This window comes from Hypanus sabinus, chromosome 1 (assembly GCF_030144855.1).
Source record: "Hypanus sabinus isolate sHypSab1 chromosome 1, sHypSab1.hap1, whole genome shotgun sequence".
Classification (NCBI taxonomy): Eukaryota; Metazoa; Chordata; class Chondrichthyes; order Myliobatiformes; family Dasyatidae; genus Hypanus; species Hypanus sabinus.
The window spans coordinates 2,308,198-2,329,829 of record NC_082706.1 but is presented as its reverse complement, the minus strand read 5'-3'; the positions used below and the strand labels follow the sequence as shown (position 1 = coordinate 2,329,829).

At 42.5% G+C, this 21,632-nt stretch overlaps 1 protein-coding gene across 1 annotated transcript in view; it reads left to right on the top strand.

Moving 5' to 3' along the window:
- gfra2b (GDNF family receptor alpha 2b) overlaps nucleotides 1-21,632 on the top strand; it is a 400,451-nt gene that overhangs the window by 75,041 nt on the left and 303,778 nt on the right. The window contains exon 3 of the mRNA XM_059959447.1: nucleotides 16,133-16,216. Coding sequence (XP_059815430.1) covers nucleotides 16,133-16,216 — 84 coding nt within the window. The remainder of the gene's footprint in view (nucleotides 1-16,132; nucleotides 16,217-21,632) is intronic.

Here is a 21,632-nt window from a genome sequence, read left to right as displayed (position 1 = left end):
CGAATCAATTGGTCCATCGCTAATGCCATAATAATGTGCTCTGTTCTCTCAAAAACAAGTTAAACTAAACTTTACAAGGCAAGAATTCTAAATGCATCTTCCTTTAAGAATTATTACTTAAGATATGTTTCTCTTAAGATGAGTAGAGTTTATTCATCTCCCCAGGTACAGGGTTTTTTTTTCTTTTTTCTTTTTACAATATTTTTATCAGAGAAAAAAAACAAGATTTACAGGGTGCAACACATATAGGACATCTAAAACATAACTTGTGTACATTCATATATTGTAATAAAATTGATCAAAAATGTATATAGTATAACACATAAAAGTATACTACTCTGTAATCAAAAATTTAAAGATAGGTCATACATCATAAATAAATTTTTTATATAAAAAAAGTCAACCCCCGCTACCAACTACCAAAGAAAAAAGCTGATGGATGATAATGGATAAATTAGAAAAGAAAACATATTCGCTTAAGAAGAGAAGATAAAAATATACATAAAAGTCTGTGCACTGTTAAACTTTATAAATTGGAAAGTAATTTACGAAAGGTCCCCCAGATATCATAAAAAGATTGTTTTGAATTTAAGACTGAGCAGCGGATCTTTTCTAAATTAAATAAGACATAATATCACGAAGCCATTGAAGATGTGTAGGAGGGGTAAACTCCTTCCATTTAAGCAAGATTGCTCTTCTTGCTAAAAGAGAGGTAAAAACTAAAACCTGTAGGTTAGAGAGTATTTAAAGTTATATCTTCATCTGCAATAATACCAAACAAGGCAGTAAGGGGATTTGGCTCAAGTTGGACCCTAAAAAGTTGTGAGAAGGTATGAAATACTTCCCGCCAAAACTTTTCAATTGTAGGGCAAAACCAAAACATACGAATTAAAGAGGCATCAGTAGAGTTGCATTTATTACAAAGTGGAGAAACATTCGGATAAAAACTGGACAGCTGCTGTTTAGAAATACAAGCTCTATGAACTACTTTAAATTGTAGAAGAGAATGATGAGCACAGAAAGATGATTTATTAACCCGTTTAAGAATTTTATTCCATCTATCATCAGAAATCTGACAATTTAGGTCATCCTCCAAAGCTTTTTTTATTTTATCTAAGAAGTCTTGTCTAGAATCAATCAACAAGTTATAGATACCAGTAATAGAACCATTAACAAAAGGTTTTAAATTTAAAAGATCGTCCAGTAAATTTTTATCAGGACCTATAGGAAAAGTAGTTAATTGGAAACGTAAGAAATCTCTAATTTGAAGGTATCTGTAAAAATGTGTTTTTGGGAGTTCAAATTTAGTTGTCAATTGGTCAAATGAAGCAAGAGATCCTGAGATAAACAGGTCCCAAAAACACAATACCTAGTTCATCCCAATCCTTAAAGACTTTGTCAGTCATGGAAGGGATTAAAAAAAATTAAGTAGAATGGGAGATGATAATGAAAAATTCGCTAAACCAAAAAATTTCCTAAATTGAGACCAAATCCTTGAAGTTTGCTTAACAATTATGTTATCTGCTATTTTATTTGCTGAAAAAGAATATGATCCAAGAAGAGAGACAATAGAGGAATTTTTTACAGAATTAACTTCTAAGGAGACCCATGATGGGCAATCTTTACGATAAATATAATACCAGAAAGTAATATTAAGAGCAAAAAGATAGCAAGGTACAAAATTGGTCCATAAGACCATAACACAAAGGAGCAGAAGTCGGCCATTTGGCCCATTGAGTCTGCTCCGCCATTTCATCATGAGCTGATTCAATCTCCCCTTTAATCTCATCCCCTTGCCTTCTCACCATAACCTTTGATGCCCTGACTACACAGATACCTATCGATCTCTGCCTCAAATATACCCAATGACTTGGCCTCCACTGCTGCCCGTGGCAATAAATTCCATAGATTCACCACCCTCTGGCTAAAAAAAAGTTTTTTGCATCTCTGTTCTGAATGGGCGCCCCACAATCCTCAATTCATGCCCTCTTGTACTAGACTCCCCACCATGGGAAGTAACTTTGCCACATCCACTCTGTCCATGCCTTTTAACATTTGAAATGTTTCCACAAGGTCCCCCTTTATTCTTCTAAACTCCAAGGAGTATAGTCCAAGAGTGGTCAAACATTCCTCATATGTTCACCCTCTCATTCCCGGAATCATTCTAGTGAATCTTCTCTGAACCCTCTCCAATGTCAGCACATCCTTTCTAAATAAGGAGCCCAAAACTGCACACAGTATTCCAAGTGAGGTCTTACCAGTGCCTTATAGAGCCTCAGCATCACATCCCTGCTCCAATACTCTATTCCTCTAGAAATGAATGCCAACATTGCATTCGCTTTCTTCACCACCGACTCAACCTGGAGGTTAACCTTAAGGGCATCCTGCACGAGGACTCCCAAGTTCTGTTGCATCTCAGAACTTTGAATTCTCTCCCCATTTAAATAATAGTCTGCCCGTTTATTTCTTCTACCAAAGTGCATGACCGTACACTTTCCAACATTGTAATTCATTTGCCACTTCTTTGCCCATTCCCCCAATTTATCAAAGTCTCTCTGCAGACTCTGTTTCTTCAGCACTACCGACCCCTCCAGCTATCTTTGTATCATCAGCAAACCTAGCCACAAAGCCATCTATTCCATAATCCAAATTGTTGATATACAATGTAAAAAGAAGCGGCCCCAACACGGACCCCTGTGGAACATCACTGGTAACCAGCAGCCAACCAGAATGGGATCCCTTTATTCCCACTCTCTATTTCCTGCCAATCAACCAATGCTCTATCCACGTATGTAACTTTCCCGTAATTCCATGGGCTCTTTTCTTGTTTAGCAGCCTCATGTGTGGCACCTTGTCAAAGGCCTTCTGAAAATCCAAATACATAACATCCATTACATCTCCCTTGTCTAGCCTACTTGTAATTTTCTCAAAAAATTGTACTAGGTTTGTCAGGCAGGATTTTCCTTTAAGGAAACCATGCTGTGTTCTGCCTATCTTGTCATATGCCTCCAGGTACTCTGTAACCTCATCCTTGACAATCGACTCCAACGATTTCCCAACCACTGATGTCAAACTAACAGGTCTATAACTTCCTTCCTTTTTGCTTCTTTGTCCCTTCTTAAATAGCAGAGTTTGTAATCTTCCAGTCCTCCGGAACCAGGACAGAATCTATTGACTATTGAAAGATCATTGCTAATGCCTCTGCAATCTCCATTGCTACTTCCTTCAGAACACAAGGGTGCATTCCATCTGGTCCAGGAGATTTATCTACCCTTAAACTATTCAGCTTCCTGAGTACTTTCTCTGTCGTAATTGTGACTGTGCATATTTCTCTTGAATGTCCGGTATACTGCTGATGTCTTCCTCAGTGAAGACTGATGCCAAAGGCCCTCTTGAAGATCAGTGTATCATGGATGCCTTGGGAGGGCAAACCAAAGCAAGATTTGCAAGGTGAGCGGTGGGGCTCTGAGGTTTGCAGAACAATGTAATCTGGGAATACAGATCATTAATTCCTTGAAAGCGGCATAAGGTCACAACAAAAGCTTTTTGGACATTGGCCTTCATAAATCAGGGCATTGAGTATAGGTGTAGGGGAGTTATGTCAAAGTTGTATATGATGTTGGTGAGGGTTAGTTTAGAGTATTGTATGCAGTTCTGGTCTCTTACCTACAGAAAAAATATCAATAAGCTTGAAAGGGCACAGAAAAAAAATTACAAGTATGTTCCCAGGATTTAATCTGAGTTTTAGGGAAAGGTTCAATAGGACTTTATTCCCTGATGCTCAGGAGAATGAGGGGGTATCTTACAGGGCTATACACAAAGTGAGGGATATAGACAGGGTGAATGTATATAGACTTTGTCCTGTTAGGTTGGGCAAGACCAGAACTAGAGATTATAGGTTTAGGGTGAAAGGTGAAATATTTAAGGAGAACCTGAGGAGGATCTTTTTCACTCAGAGGGTGATGGAACGAGCTGTTCACCTTGAGCAAAAGATGTTGCTAGGAGCTAGAGGAAGTGATAGAGGCAGCAGAAGATGGAGTTAGTATGGACTAAAGGGGCTGAAATGCCTGTTAGTGTGTTTTAGTGCTCTATGACACAGTTGGGTTTTTTCCACAATGCAACGTCTTTTGCTGAGTTTTTTTTTGCTTTTTTTTCTGCTGTTTTACAAAGTCGACTGAATTTCTCAACTGGGTGAACTTTGATTAGCGTTCAGCTGAACATTTCACTCAAAACAGAGCCATTACCTTTGAAGTTCAAAGTAAAATATTATATAGTGTCTGTGAGTTTCATTTATTTACAGTTAACAGGTGTTCAGACTGCTGTGGGACTCAAACAGAACATCCTTTATATGACATAATAACTTGCAAATGAATTGCGACATCAATGTATCAGAGTATTGCATCCCAGATTTCCACTCGTGGTGCAGGTGAGGGAATAGACTGCAGGACTAGGATGTAAAATTGTTATTTTTTTGTGGTTTAATTTTCTTATGCTTGCTTGTATTTTTAAATAGTTACCTATATACATACAATTGTTCAGTAAATTTCCAGAAATTGTATAGCTGATTTTGTATTTTCTAGAAACTTTCCAGTTTTTCTGCAGCAGGTACTCTGCCACTCGAATCAGACTAGATTATACGTCAATCATTATTACTGTAGTGTTGTTACCTCTAGTTTGAGTTGAAGAGAACCACAACTTTTTTTATTCCTTTGTTTTTTTTTGTTCTTTATTAAAATGTTCGTAGCCTCCAATGTACCTTGGTATCTTGTATCTGGTTTTTAACACATGTCAACTAAATCTAGTAGATTTAAATCGAAGCAAGAGGCGGAAAGGGAAGAGGTAAAAGAAGCTCAGAGAGAAGTATTTTTTTAAAAACTGATCGGGGCAAAGAGGCTAGACTGCGCATGTGTTTGACGTAGTGCGCCAAAGGTTTAAAAGAAAGACCGCCATATACAGCGGCCATCGTCGGAGTGGACTGAAGCAGAGGGGGCGGCTTTGGCTCAATCAGGCTTCGGCGAGAACAGGCAGAGGCAAGGCTTGAACGGGGCACGACTGCGCAAGCGCATGAAGGTCGGCCTCTGAGATCAGCGGGGGAATTTAAAAAGCGAGCAGAGGCTGAGTACAAGCTTCACTCCAGGTGAGGTAAGGCCGGGTAAGCTCCTTTAATTAATCTAATTAGCTTAGGAGTAGGTAATGGAGGCAGCAGTTAGGGCAGTTGAGTGTTCCATTTGCAGTATGTGGGAAGTCAGGGCGTGCACAGCTGTCCCTGATGACTACACCTGCAAAAGGTGCATCCAGCTGCAGCTCCTGACAAACCGAGTTAGGGAACTGGAACTGGAGCTGGATGAACTTCGGATCATTTGAGAAGCAGAGGCAGAAATAGACAGGAGTTTCAGGGAGATAGTCACCCCTAGGAGTCAGGAGGCAGGTAGTTGGGTGACTGTCAGGAGAGGGAAGGGGAATAGACAGGAAGAGCAGAGCACCCCTGTGGCCATTCCCATCAACAATAAGTATACCGTTTTGGATACTTGTTGGTGGGGATGACCTACCAGGGACAAGTTGCAGCGGTTGCGTCTCTGGCACTGAGACTGGACCCTCAGCTCAGAAGGGAAAGAGGGAAAAGAGGAGAGCAGTAGTGATAGGGGATTTGATAGTTAGGGAGACAGATAGGAGGTTCTGTGGAAGAGATTGAGAATCCCGGATGGTCTGTTGTCTCCCTGGTGCCAGGGTCTGCGATATCTCAGATCGAGTTCTCAGTATTCTCAAGAGGGAGGGTGAGCAGCCGGATGTCGTGGTCCATGTAGGGACCAATAACGTGGGTAGGAAGAGTGAGAAGGTCCTGAAAGGTGATCTTAGGGAGCTAGGTGCTAAGTTAAAGGACAGGACCTCCAGAATAGCAATCACAGGTTTCCTACCAGTGCCACGTGCAGGTGGGTTTAAAAATAGTAAGATAGTGCAGATCAACTAGTGGCTGAAGACATGGTGCAGGAGAGACGGCTTCAGATTTATAGATAATTGGGCAGCTTTCCAGGGAATGTGGGACCTGTTCCGACAGGGCGGTTTACATCTGAACTGGAGGGGGACAAATATTCTTGTAGGTAGGTTTGCTAGAGAGGCTCCAGTGGATTTAAACTAGATACAAGGGGGGAGAGGAACCAGAGTGTAGGAACAGATGTATGGGAGAAGGAAGAAAAAGAAGACAGTAAAGTTCTTTGTACTGTTAGAGATAAACAGAGAGGAAGAGGTGGAGAATTTCTTAAATGCATTTATTATAATGCTAGGAGCAATGTAAGAAAGGTGGATGAGCTTAGAGCATGGATTGATACCTGGAAATATGATGTTGTAGCTATCAGTGAAACATGGTTGCAGGAGGGGTGTGATTGGCAACTAAATATTCTTGGATTTTGTTGCTTCAGGTATGATAGAATCAGAGGGACAAGAGGGGGAGCTGTGTTGCTTGTCAGAGAAAATATTACAGCGGTGCTCTGGCAGGATAGATTAGAGGGCTCGTCTAAGGAGACTATTTGGGTGGAATTGAGGAATGGGAAAGGTGTAGTAACATTTGTAGGGGTGTATTATAGACCACTTAATGGGGAGCGAGAATTGGAGGAGCAAATTTGTAAGGAGATAGCAGTTATTTGTAGTAAACACAGTGTTGTGATTGTGGGAGATTTTAAATTTCCACACATAGACTGGGAAGCCCATACTGTAAAAGGGCTGGATGGTTTGGAGTTTGTAAAATGTGTGCAGGATAAATTTTTGCAGCAAAACATAAAGGTACCAACTAGAGAAGGGGCTGTGTTGGATCTCCTGTTAGGGAATGTGATAGGTCAGGTGATGGAGGTATGTGTTGGGGAGCATTTTTGGTCCAGTGATCACAATGCCATTAGTTTCAATATAATTATGGAGAAGGATAGGACTGGACCCAGGGTTGAGAGTTTTGATTGGAGAAAGGCTAACTTTGAGGAGATGCGAAAGGATTTAGAAGGAGTGGATTGGGACAATTTGTTTTATGGGAAGGATGTAATAGAGAAATGGAGGTCATTTAAAGGTGAAATTTTGAGGCTACAGAATCTTTATGTTCCTGTTAGGTTGAAAGGAAAGGTTAAAAGTTTGAGAGAGCCATGGTTTTCAAGGGATATTGGAAACTTGGTTAGGAAAAAGAGAGATATCTACAATAAATATAGGCAGCATGGAATAAATGAGGTGCTCAAGAAATATAAAGAATGTAAGAAGAATCTTAAGAAAGAAGTTAGAAAAGCTAAAAGAAGATACGGGGTTGCTTTGGCGAATAAGGTAAAAATAAATCCAAAGAGTTTCTACAGTTATATTAATAGCAAAAGGATAGTGAGGGATAAAATTGGTCCCTTAGAGCATCAGAGTGGACAGCTATGTGTGGAGCCGAACAAGATGGGGGAGATTTTGAGTAATTTCTTTTCTTCGGTATTCACTAAGGAGAAGGATATTGAATTGTGTAAGGTAAGGGAAACAAGTAGGGAAGTTATGGAAACTATGACGATTAAAGAGGAGGAAGTACTGGCGCTTTTAAGGAATATAAAAGTCGATAAGTCTCCAGGTCTTGACAGGATATTCCCTAGGATCTTGAGGGAGGTTAGTGTAGAAACAGCAGGGGCTCTGACAGAAATATTTCAGTCATTAGAAACGGGGATGGTGCCGGAGGATTGGTGTATTGCTCATGTGGTTCTATTGTTTAAAAAGGGTTCTAAGAGTAAACCTAGCAATTATAGGCCTGTCAGTTTGACGTCAGTGGTGGGTAAATTAATGGAAAGTATTCTTAGAGATGGTATATATAATTATCTGGATAGACAGGGTCTGATTAGGAAGTCAGCATGGATTTGTGCGTGGAAGGCCATGTTTGACAAATCTTACTGAATTTTTTGAAGAGGTTATGAGGAAAGTTGACAAGGGTAAAACAGTGAATGTTGTCTATATGGACTTCAGTAAGGTCTTTGACAAGGTTCCGCACGGAAGGTTAGTTAAGAAGGTTCAATCGTTAGGTATTAATATTGAAGTAGTAAAATGGATTCAACAGTGGCTGGATGGGAGATGCCAGAGAGTAGTGGTGGATAACTGTTTGTCAGGTTGGAGTCTGGTGACTAGTGGTGTGCCTCAGGGATCTGTACTGGGTCCAATGTTGTTTGTCATATACATTAATGATCTGGATGATGGGTTGGTAAATTGGATTAGTAAGTCTGCAGATGATACTAAGGTAGATGGCGTTGTGGATAATGAAGTAGGTTTTCAAAGCTTGCAGAGAGATTTAGGCCGGTTAGAAGAGTGGGCTGAACAATAGCAGATGGAGATTAATGCTGATAAGTGTGAGGTTCGACATTTTGGTAGGAATAATCCAAATAGGACATACATGGTAACTGGTAGGGCATTGAAGAATGCAGTAGAACAGAGTTCCCTGAAGGTGGAATCTCATGTGGATAGGGTGGTGGAGAAAGCTTTTGGTATGCTGGCCTTTATAAATCAGAGCATTGAGTATAGGAGCTGGGATGTAATGTTAAAATTGTACAAGGCATTGGTAATATTGAATTTGGAGTATTGTGTACAGTTCTGGTCACCGAGTTATAGGAAAGATGTCAACAAAATAGAGAGAGTACAGAGGAGATTTACTAGACTGTTACCTGGGTTTCAACATCTAAGTTACAGGGAAAGGTTGAACAAGTTCAGTCTTTATTCTTTGGAGCGTAGAAGGTTGAGGGGGGACTTGATAGAGGTATTTAAAATTATGAGGGGGATAGATCAAGTTGACATGGATAGGCTTTTTCCATTGAGAGTAGGGGAGATTCAAACAAGAGGACATGAATTGAGAGTTAAGGGGCAAAAGTTTAAGGGTAACACGAAGGGGAATTTCTTTACTCAGAGAGTGGTAGCTGTGTGGAACGAGCTTCCAGTAAAAGTGGTAGAGGCAGGTTCAGTATTGTCATTTAAAGTAGAATTGGATAGGTACATGGACAGGAAAGGAATGGAGGGTTATGTGCTGAGTGCAGGCCAGTGGGTCTAGGTGAGAGTAAGGGTTCGGCACGGACTAGAAGGGCCGAGATGGCCTGTTTCCGTGCTGTAATTATTAAATGGTTATATGGGCCAGTGGGACTAGGTGAGAGTAAGTGTTCGGCACGGACTAGAAGGGCCGAGATGGCCGGTTTCCGTGCTGTAATTATTAAATGGTTATATGGGCCAGTGGGACTAGGTGAGAGTAAGTGTTCGGCACGGACTAGAAGGGCCGAGACGGCCTGTTTCCGTGCTGTAATTGTGATATGGTTATATGGGCCAGTGGGACTAGGTGAGAGTAAGTGTTCGGCACGGACTAGAAGGGCCGAGACGGCCTGTTTCCGTGCTGTAATTGTTAAATGGTTATATGGGCCAGTGGGACTAGGTGAGAGTAAGTGTTCGGCATGGACTAGAAGGGCCGAGACGGCCTGTTTCCGTGCTGTAATTGTTAAATGGTTATATGGGCCAGTGGGTCTAGGTGAGAGTAAGCGTTCGGCACGGACTAGAAGGGCCGAGACGGCCTGTTTCCGTGCTGTAATTGTTAAACGGTTATATGGGCCAGTGGGACTAGGTGAGAGTAAGCGTTCAGCACGGACTAGAAGGGCCGAGATGGCCGGTTTCCGTGCTGTAATTGTGATATGGTTATATGGGCCAGTGGGACTAGGTGAGAGTAAGTGTTCGGCACGGACCAGAAGGGCCGAGATAGCCTGTTTCCGTGTGTAATTATTAAACGGTTATATGGGCCAGTGGGACTAGGTGAGAGTAAGTGTTCGGCACGGACTAGAAGGGCCGAGATGGCCGGTTTCCGTGCTGTAATTGTGATATGGTTATATGGGCCAGTGGGACTAGGTGAGAGTAAGTGTTCGGCACGGACTAGGAGGGCTGAGATGGCCGGTTTCCGTGCTGTAATTGTGATATGGTTATATGGGCCAGTGGGACTAGGTGAGAGTAAGTGTTCGGTACGGACTAGGAGGGCCGAGACGGCCGGTTTCCGTGCTGTAATTATTAAACGGTTATATGGGCCAGTGGGACTAGGTGAGAGTAAGGGTTCGGCACAGAGTAGAAGGGCCGAGATGGCCGGTTTCCATGCTGTAATTATTAAATGGTTATATGGGCCAGTGGGACTAGGTGAGAGTAAGTGTTCGGCACGGACTAGAAGGGCCGAGATGGCCGGTTTCCGTGCTGTAATTGTGATATGGTTATATGGGCCAGTGGGACTAGGTGAGAGTCAGCGTTCGGCACGGACTAGGAGGGCCGAGATGGCCGGTTTCCGTGCTGTAATTGTGATATGGTTATATGGGCCAGTGAGACTAGGTGAGAGTAAGTGTTCGGCACGGACTAGAAGGGCCGAGATGGCCGGTTTCCGTGCTGTAAGTGGTATGTGGTTATATGGTTTCCGTGCTGTAATTATTAAATGGTTATATGGGCCAGTGGGTCTAGGTGAGAGTAAGTGTTCGGCACGGACTAGAAGGGCCGAGATGGCCGGTTTCCGTGCTGTGATTATTAAACGGTTATATGGGCCAGTGGGACTAGGTGAGAGTAAGTGTTCGGCACGGACCAGAAGGGCCGAGATGGCCTGTTTCCGTGCTGTGATTATTAAACGGTTATATGGGCCAGTGGGACTAGGTGAGAGTCAGCGTTCGGCACGGACTAGGAGGGCCGAGATGGCCGGTTTCCGTGCTGTAATTATTAAATGGTTATATGGGCCAGTGGGACTAGGTGAGAGTAAGTGTTCGGCACGGACGAAGGGCCGAGATGGCCTGTTTCCGTGCTGTAAGTGGTATGTGGTTATATGGACCAGTGGGTCTAGGTGAGAGTCAGCGTTCGGCACGGACTAGAAGGCCCGAGATGGCCTGTTTCCGTGCTGTAAGTGGTATATGGTTATATGGACCAGTGGGTCTAGGTGAGAGTCAGCGTTCGGCACGGACTAGAAGGCCCGAGATGGCCTGTTTCCGTGCTGTAAGTGGTATATGGTTATATGGGCCAGTGGGACTAGGTGAGAGTAAGTGTTCGGCACGGACTAGAAGGGCCGAGATGGCCGGTTTCCGTGCTGTAATTGTGATATGGTTATATGGGCCAGTGGGACTAGGTGAGAGTAAGTGTTCGGCACGGACTAGGAGGGCCGAGATGGCCGGTTTCCGTGCTGTAATTGTGATATGGTTATATGGGCCAGTGGGACTAGGTGAGAGTAAGGGTTCGGCACGGACTAGAAGGGCCGAGACGGCCGGTTTCCGTGCTGTAAGTGGTATGTGGTTATATGGTTTCCGTGCTGTAATTGTTAAACGGTTATATGGTACATCACATTTTCCTACATTACACTTCACCAGATGATTTGGTGGGGCAAATCATGCAATCCTGTTTTAGCTGTAAACATGTGAGTTGTTAGAGTCATGGAGCATTACAGCACAGAAATTGGCCCTTCAGCCCATCTAATACATTCTGAACTATTATTCTGCCTAGTCTCATTGACCCACACCTGGACCAAAGTCTTCTATACCCCTCCCATCCATGTAGAAACGTAGAAAACCTACAGCATAATACAGGCCCTTCAGCCCACAAAACTGTGCCAAACATGTCCTTACCTTAGAACTACCTAGGCTTACCCATAGCCCTCTGTTTTTCTAAGCTCCATGTACCTGTCCAGGAGTCTCTTAAAAGACCCTGTCACATCCGCCACCAGCGCCGGCAGCCCATTCCACGCACTCACCACTCTCGGTGTAAGAGACTTACCCCTGACTTCTCCTCTGTACCTACTTCCAAGCGCCTTAAAATTGTGCCCTCTGGTGTTAGCCCTTTCAGCCCTGGGAAAAAGCCTCTGACTATCCACACAATCAATGCCTTTCATCATCTTATACACCTCTATCAGGTCACCTGTCATCCTCCATTGCACACCAAACTTCTCTTAAATGTTGAAATTGAACCTGTATCCACCACTTCTGCTGACAGCTTGTTCCACCACACCTTCACCACCCTTTGAGTGAAAAGGTCCCCCTCATATTCTTTCTAAATTTCAAGTGTGGATTCAAGTCTAGTTCCTGCCTAAATATGTCAAGGTTTGCGGCAATGACATTTTTATTTTCATTCAATTCACAGCGTTTGTGTGCCAGGTTGGAGATACATCTCTACAAAAGCAGGTGTAACGCACTCATTACCTCTGCTAGCCTGCAGGTCACCCTTGGGCAAGGTGTAACACCTATCTGATCAGGGTCACGTGAAGTCATGGGAGCAGGTGGTGGATGGTCGTATGAGCAGCTGGTGGAGATCACAAATCCTGGTTATGTGACATCTGACGCCAGGCAGGCAATCTCTGAAAGTATTGATAATGGCTGGTATCACCCATCTCGTAAGATGCTGCCCAGAAGAAGGCAATGGCAAACCACTTTTGTAGAAAAATTTCAGAAGACAATCACGGTCATGAATAGAGAAAGTAATGGGAATGCAGCATTTAGGGGGTCTTCCCCACAGGCAGTGATCCCTTGCAGATTAGGAATGTGTGGAAGACCATGATCGCCCACATCGTACGACATAGCACATAATGATGATGATGAAAGAGGCTGAATGGTCATGTTCCAAACGAAGTCAATACCTCTCAGGATCTGACTCAGGATGGAGCCAACAATATGACTGTATAACCTGGTGAGAAAACTCATTCACAGATTAAGCTAGAAAGCTAACCTTAAACTCGACAGCCACCTCACGGATTCAAAGACCTTGGTTCAGTCCCATGCTATTCAATGCTGTTGTTTCTCTGGAGTTGCACACACATAGACAAGGAGCTACTCGGCCCATCAAGCCTACCCTACCATTCACTGATAATGGCTGAGCTTAGCCGGCCTTAACTCCTTTTCTCTGTCCATTCACCAGAACCACAATTCTTTAATCTTTCAACTATTTACATATATCTACCACCTTTAACCTATGCAGTGGTCTGACTTCCAGCACCCACTGGAGCAAGGAACCCCAGGTGGTTACTGCCTTCTTGGAGAAGCTTCAAATGGCCAGTTGCTTATTCTGAAGCCATGCCCCCTTGTTTGTGACTCATCTTCTAGAGAAATCCGGCCTATCAAGGCCTCTGAGTCTTTTATATGTTTGAAGAAGGATATTTGTCATTCTTCTAATTTCCAAGGAATGCAAAACCAAATTTTCCAGCTTGAGGACAACCATCTTATCCCAGGAATGAGTGTGGAGAATCGCATTTGCACTGCCTCTAGTGGTACTGTATCCTTTGTTTAGTTAGGGTGATCAAACCTGTGTCTCCCCAAAACCCTGTACAACTGTAGAAACTCTCCCTATTCTTAAACCCCAACCCTTCACAATAAAGTCCATCACACTATTTATCTTCCTAATGTCTTTTGGACCTGCTGTTCTTCTTTGCGATTCATGAACTAGAGCATCTCAATTGCTCTGAACTTCACCCATTTGGTGTTTTTATGATAATCAATATTTTACACTTTTATACTTTTCACACTTCCCATCTTAAACTCCACTGCTCAGTTTTTCACCTAAACGTCTGATCTGACTATGGCCCTTTGCAGAATGAGATTGGCCTTAGATAGATTTCTTAGGTTAGTTTTATTTGTCACATGTATATCAAAACATTGGAACAAAGTGAAATGCATTGATTGCAGTCCACAATGGGTAAAACCCAACCCACTATTGAGCATCTACACAGAGTGCTATCACAGGTAAGCTACATCGATCATAAAGGACCCTCAACACCCAGTCCATGCTTTCTTCTTGTTGCTGCCATCAGGAAGAAGGTACAGGAGCCTCAGGACTCTCACCGCCAGGTTCAGGAACAGTTATTACCCCTCAACCATCAGGCTTTTGAACCAGAGGGGATAACTTCTCTTGCCTCAATGCTGAACTGATTCTACTACCTGTGCACTCATTTGAAGGACTCATCATCTCATGTTCTCTATTTATTGTTTATTTATTTATTTATTATTATCATTTTCTCTTTTGTATTTGCAGTTTGTTGTCTTTTGCATGTTGGTTGTTTGTCCATCTTGTTGGGTGAAGTCTTTCATTGATTGATTTTTGGTTTTACTGTAGATGCTCACAAGTAAATCTCAGGGCTGTATGGGATGGCATATGTGTAGTTTGATAATAATTTAACTTTGAACTTTGATCTTTTGAACAGCCAACATAGCCTCAAATTTATGTTGGGCACCCTACAAGTATCACCATTCTTCCGGTATCAACATAGCATGCCCACAACTTACGAACCCTAACCATTTAGAATGTGGAAGGGAACTGGAAGACCTGTGGGAAACTCATATAAACTCCTTACAGAGAGTGGTGGGAATTGGAGCCTATCACTGGTGCTAACCCAAACCTCCACCCCTCCTTCTTCATTTCTCATTCCCCTTTCCCTCACTCTCCGCATCTCCTTACCCACCACTCTGGTGCTCCTTCCCCGTTTTCTTTCTTCCATGTCCTTCTGTCTCTGAAACCTATCAGCTTCCCAGTTCTTTACTTCATCCACCCCTCTGGGTTTCACCTATCACCTGGTACTTCTCTTTCCCTTCCCCCATCTTTTAAATCTACTCAATAGATTTTTTTTTTCTCCAGTCCTGTTTTGGCCTGAAACATCGACTGTACTTTTTTTTCCACAGGTGCTGCTGGTTCCTCCAGCATTTTGTGTGTGTTGTATATGTAAGCAAAGACTGACAAAGACCCAATGTGCAAAAGAAGACAAAAGTGCAAATAAAAACATCATAATATTAAAACAGGAGTCCTTAAAAGTGAGCTTGTAAGTTATGGAATCACAAACAAGAGAAAATCTGCAGATGCTGGAAATCCAATCAACACACACAAAATGCTGGCCAGGAACTCAGCAGGCCAGGCAGCATCTAAAGAAAAGAGTAAACAGTTGACATTTTGGGCCAAAACCCTTGATCAGAACTCAGGTTATGGAATTAGTTCAGTATTGAGGAGTATGAAGTTATCCACGTCGGTTCATGAGTCTGATGGTTGAGGGGTAATAACTGTTCTTGAAGCTGGTGGTGTGGGACCTGATGTTGTAAGATAATAACTGTTCCTGAACCTGGTGGTGTGGGACCTGATAGTTGAGGGTAATAACTGTTCCTGAACCTGGTGGTGTGGGACCTGATAGTTGAGGGTAATAACTGTTCCTGAACCTGGTGGTGTGCGACCTGATGATTGTAGGGTAATAACTGTTCCTGAACCTGGTGGTGTGGGACCTGATAGTTGAGGGTAATAACTGTTCCTGAACCTGGTAGTGTGGAACCTGATAGTTGAGGATAATAACTGTTCCTGAAGCTGGTGGTGTGGGACCTGATAGTTGAGGGGTAATAACTGTTCCTGAACCTGGTGGTGTGGGACCTGATAGTTGAGGATAATAACTGTTCCTGAACCTGGTGGTGTGGGACCTGATAGTTGAGGGGTAATAACTGTTCCTGAACCTGGTGGTGTGGGACCTGATAGTTGAGGGTGATAACTGTTCCTGAACCTGGTGGTGTGGGACCTGATGGTTGAGGGGTAATAACTGTTCCTGAACCTGGTGGTGTGGGACCTGATAGTTGAGGGGTAATAACTGTTCCTGAACCTGGTGGTGTGGGATCTGATAGTTGAGGGGTAATAACTGTTCCTGAACCTGGTGGTGTGGGACCTGATAGTTGAGGGTGATAACTGTTCCTGAACCTGGTGGTGTGGGACCTGATGGTTGAGGGGTAATAACTGTTCCTGAACCTGGTGGTGTGGGACCTGATGGTTGAAGGTAATAACTGTTCCTGAACCTGGTGGTGTGGGACCTAAGGCTTCTATACCTCCAGACAGATTGTTGTAATGAGAAAAGGACATAGCATGAATGGTGGAGTCAGGGACCTCCAGTCTCAGGAATTTGGTTCAATAATAACGGTGAAGGAAATCTTCGAAGAATATGGATGTTTCCCACTGCAATTGCTTTAAGTGCGTTTGGGCACAGAGGAAGGAGCTGATGTTTATTTTAAGTCTAATCATGAAAAGTAAGTAATTTGAAAGTGTCAATTTACTTTTCTTTAGCAAGAGCCAAATTGATCATTGGAAGAGAATTGAAGCGCTTTAGTGAGGCGGTGCATCTAATCACTCTGTCTCTCTTTATTTCTTTCAGGTGATGACTTGTATGAAAGCTCCCCTTATGAGCCCGTTAGCTCACGCCTCTCTGACATATCTCGACTTGCTGCAATCAGTTCAGGTAAAGGAAATAAGATTCCTTTGAACTTCTCTTCAAATGTTTTCTATTTTCAAAGAGGGAAATGATTTGGAGATTTATTAAAGAATAAGTATCCAGCAGTATTAAATCCCACAGATTCAAGTTAAGTGGCCAAATCCCACTGTAAAATACCATAAACGACAGAACAAGCCTTGTAATCCCTCACAATAGAAATAGAATTTGGTCTTGTCAGATGGTAGAAAATGTTGGCCCAGCTCAGGGCTGCTGCATTTGCTGCCTATTACTGATGGGAAAGATTAGGTCAGACCTTCCAGGGTTTGGGGTGTGAATGGACAGATGGGACAAAAGATCCCAACTTTGTAGGGTTGATCAGGCATTTGTCGTCTCCTCCTCTGGTTTAGCTTAGGGTCATTTTATGAGCTTCAGATTAAACAATCCTAAATTTGATCTGCATTAGCGACACCTTAAAGCTGCATTGTTGAAATAGACATAGCTTATGGTTGTTGAAAATATGGATGTATTAGTGACCTCTAAGGAGGGAAGTGATATGATTTGAGTCTGGTTGCTTAACTCTGTAAATTTTTAATACCAGGTACTGGTATTACTTAATTTAACTTAATTTTATGTGAAGTTACAGTGTGGAAGTCATGACAAGGCAAGGGTTAAGGTAAATGTCTAAGTAAAGATGATTTAAAGGTATTGTGCTGTCCACCCAGACAAGAAAGGTGTTTGAAGAACATCGGTTCCCTCTGCACAGCAGGGGACCAGAGCCATTTGACATACTGAGATGAGATAAGAATGCAAACTAATGGTTCTAGGGTGACACATACTATTGATCAGTTACTTTAATTCTGAAGTATTATTAGCCTTTAACATGAAGATTGTATTGGCTGTTATTACTGAATTGTCGTAGTTTGATTGCCGATTAATCATGTAAGGAATGATTGCTCAAGGCTACCAGCTGCTCAAGCTACAGAACTGCTAGTCAATTCTCTATAAAAAATAGTTTTTCTTTGTTCAAACTTCAGGACAGTTTGTTGATGGGGCTGTGTCGTTCTCCTTGTGTACAAATACAGTAAATAAAGTGTGATTGAATAACGAGTAAGTTGTCACAGTCCTGTTCACCGGAGATGACACTAATTCTGGTCAATGAGGCGCTTGATGTCCACATCTTAGTTTTTATCAACAGTCCATGAGCATGTGTTAAGATACCACTTAGCTATCATATACCAACAACTTAGATTTAAGTAGAGCTCTGACTTCAGCAGATTGTACCAAGGTGTTTCACAAGTGCTTCAGGTAACATTTGACTGTACTCCAAATGGTGATATTAGGGCAAAGCATGTAGGGAGAACTCAGGTGCTCACTAGAGTTTGTGATGTGACTGCTGGAGGTTATGATTGGGGAGATGATGAAGTCATTGAGTTTCCCTCATGATCCTGAGAACCGAATACCACTGGCCTCTTCAGACAGGCTGAGTTTTACTGACAATGAAAAATGCAGGTTTCTCACTCTGTCCCCGGTGGAATGTTTCCTTGAGTCCATTCCCGCAATCAATCCTCCTTTTTTCTGTTCTTCAGAGGACTAGAACATAAAAGCAAGGATGTGATGCTGAGGACTCATTAGGCATTGGTCAGACCACATTCGGAGTAGTGTGTGCAGTTTCGGGCCCCTTATCTAAGAAAGGATGTGCTGGCATGAGAGAAAGTCCAGAGGATGTTTACGAGAATGATTCTGGGAATGGAAGAGTTAATATATGAGAAGCATTTTATGGCTCTGCGACTTTACTCACTTGAATTGAGAAGAATGAGAGGGGAATCTCACTGAGATCCAATGAGTATTGAAAGGTCTAGATAGAGTGAATCTGTAGAGGATGTTTCCTAAGGTGGGATAGTCTAGGGCCAAGGTACACACCCTCACAATACGAGGATGTCCATTTAGAACAGAGAGTAGGAGGAATTTCTTTAGTCAGAATGTAGTGAATCTGTGGAAGGTAGTGAATCTTGACTGTGGATGCCAAGTCCTTAAGTATATTTAAGATGAATAGGTTCTTGATTTGTCAGGATGTCAAAGGTTATCAGGAGGAGACAGGAGAATGGGGCAGAGCTGGATAATAAGACGATAAGATATAGGAGCAGAAGTAGGCCATTCGACCCATCGAGTCTGCTCCACCATTCAATCCAATTCTTCCAGGTCTCCCCGCTCCCCTGCCTTCTCCCCATACCCTTTGATGCACAGATTTATTACCCTCTGACTAAAGAAATTTCTCCACATCTCTGTTCTAAATGGATGTCCTTCAATCCTGAAGTCATGCCCTCTTGTCCTGGACTCCCCAACCATGGAAAATAACTTAGACATATTTAATCTGTTCAGGCCTTTTAACATTTTGAATGCTTCTATGAGATCCCCCTTCATTCTCCTGAACTCTAGGGAATCCAGCACAAGAGCTGCCATATGTTCCTCATATGGTAACCCTTTCATTCCTGAAATCATTCTCATGAATCTTCACTGAACCCTCTCCAATGCCAGTGTATCCTTTCTAAAATAAGGAGCCCAAAACTGCACACAATACTCCAAGTGTGGTCTCATGAGTACCTTATAGAGCCTCAACATCACATCCCTGCTCTTATACTCCAAGTGTGGTCTCATGAGTACCTTATAGAGCCTCAACATCACATCCCTGCTCTTATATTTGATACCTCTAGAAATAATAAATCAGCCAACAGACTTGATGGGCTGAATTGGCCTAATTCTGCTTTTATGACTGATGGTGTATGGTCTGTTATTTTAAGTATTTTTCATCAAAACTCTTGTCTTTCTTCTGTCAAATTCAGTCGACAAATCTTTTGCAGCTCTATCTGAACTCAAATAAATGCTTTTGAAGTGTTATGAATGGAAATATTGGCTCCAATTGCAACACTGATAATTAAAAAGAAAAATTATTCCACATTATTATATGACTTTTTCTGATTATCCTGGTCTCTTGATGCAGGCAGGATTTTAATCAAAGGGGTTGTTCATTTATTAGAAAGCTGCTTTAAAGGAACATTTTAAACAGATAGAATCAGCTATCCTAGCATTGAACTAAAACTCCAATTACAAATTCAGTCATCTACTCACAACGATGGTAAGATTCTTTTTATTAACATGTAGACAGGTGCCATCTTGTTGATATAGGTAGTCAGCCTCTAATGACACCATATGTTTAGTGCCTGGCTGCATCTCTTAAGTTTCTCCTTGTAGAGCAGGCTTGGAAATTGGATGGTTTCAAGCAGTTGTGTGATACCGGTGTCTCAAACGTGAGAAGGTCTTTTGATTAACACACACAAAATGCTGGAGGAACTCAGCAGATCAAGCAGCATCTGTGGAGAGGAATAAATTGTCAATGTTTCAGGCTGAGACTGTTTATTAGGATCCTAATGAAAACCTGGTTTATAACACAACACCCAATCCCAGAATGGCTACTCTAAAAAGCCATCACACTGGCATTCTACATGTTTACTCTCTTTAGATCAGGTACCATCTTGATTTTCCCAATCTACCTGCTGTTTGAAATCCCCCATGATTATTGCAACATTGCTCTTTTCTATCCCATATGGTGGAGGGGAACTGGTTTGGTCTGGTGTCTAGAAAGAAATGGTGAGGATTGGAGTCCCTTAGGAGGCAGTCATCATAATATGGTTGAATTTATACTGCAACTTGAGAGGGAGAAGCACAAGTCACATGTATCAGTGTTGCAATGGAATAAAGGGAATTACAGAGGCACAAGAGAGCAGCTTGCATAGGTACACTGGCAGGGATGATGAAAGGACAGGTGGCTGAAGTTTCTGGGAATAGTTCCAAGGGGATATGTCCCATGGAGGAAGAAGTTCTCAAATGGCAGGTGTTTGCAACCATGGCTGACAAGGGAAGTTAAAGCCTACATAAAAGCCATGGAAATAGTATATAAGGAAGCTAAAGTGAGTGGAAAGTTGAATGATTGGGAAACCTTTAAAATCCAACACAAGGCAACTAAAGAAAGCTATATGAAGGTAAAAGATAAAATATGAAGACAAATTAGCTGATAATATAAAGCAGGATAATGGAAGTTTTTTCAGTTATATAAAGAATAAAATAGTAGGTGAGAGTTGATATTGTGCCACTGGAAAATGATGCTGATGAGGTAGTAATGGGGGACAAAGAAATGTTAGATGAATTTAATAAGTACTTTGTTTCATTCTTTACTGTGGAGGACACTAACAGTGTGCCAGAGGTCCGTGAGTGTCAGGGAGCAGGAGTTAGTGCCATTGCTATTACAAAGGAAAAAGTGCTATGCAAACAGAAGGTTTTAAGGTGGATAAGTCACCTGGATCAGATGGGCTACATCCAAGTGTCCTGAAAGAGGTTGCTGAGGAGATAACGGATACATTGGTCATGATTTTTCAATAACTTCTTGATTCTAGCATTGTCCCAGAGGACTGGAAAATTGCAAATGTCATTCTACTCTTTAAGAAGGGAGGAAGACAAAGAAGAGGAAATTATAGATCAGTTAGCCTAACCTCAGAAGTTGGAAAAGTGTTGGAGTCTATTATTAAGGATGAGGTTTTGGGGTACTTGGAGACTAATGGTAAGTCAAAGTAAGCATGGTTTTTGTCAAGGGAAATCTTACCTGACAAATCACAAACAAGAAAAACATCTGCAGATGCTGGAAATCTGAGAAACACACACAAAATGCTGGAGGAACTCAGCAGACCAGGCAACATCTATGGAAAAAAGTACAGTTGATGTTTTAGGCCAAAACCCTTAGGCAGGACTGGAGAAAAATAGCTGAAGAGTAGATTTAAAAGGTGGGCGGAGGAGGGAGAGAACCACCAGGAAAAAGGTGAAACCTGGAAGGGGAGGGATGAAGTAAAGAGCTGGGAAGCTGATTGGTGAAAGAGACTGAAGGTCACGGGCCATGGAAGAAAGAAAAAGAGAATGAACCATCAGAGGAAGGCAATGGATGGATGAGGTGAGAGAGGCAAACGGAGAGGGGGTGGTTTGGGGTCATTATCAGAAGCTTGAGAAATCAATGTTCATGCCATCAGGTTGGAGGCTACCAAAATGGAATGTAAGGTGTTGTTCCTCCAACCTAAGTGTGGTTTCATCAGGACAGTGGAGAAGGCCATGGTTGGACATATCAGAATGGGAAGTAGAATTGAAATGGGTGGCCACTGGGAGATCTCACTTGTTCTGATGGACGAAGCTCAGCAAAACGGTCTCCCAATCTACACTGGGTCTCAACAATGTACAAGAGGCCACACTGGGAGCACCAGACTCAGTAAATGACTCCAACAGACTCACAGGTGTATGTTTAGGGCTCTGGATGGTAGTGAGGGAGGAGGTGTAGGGGCAGGTGAAACACTTGCTTCACTTGCAAGGATAAGTGCCAGGAAGGAGATCAGTGAGAAGGGACGAA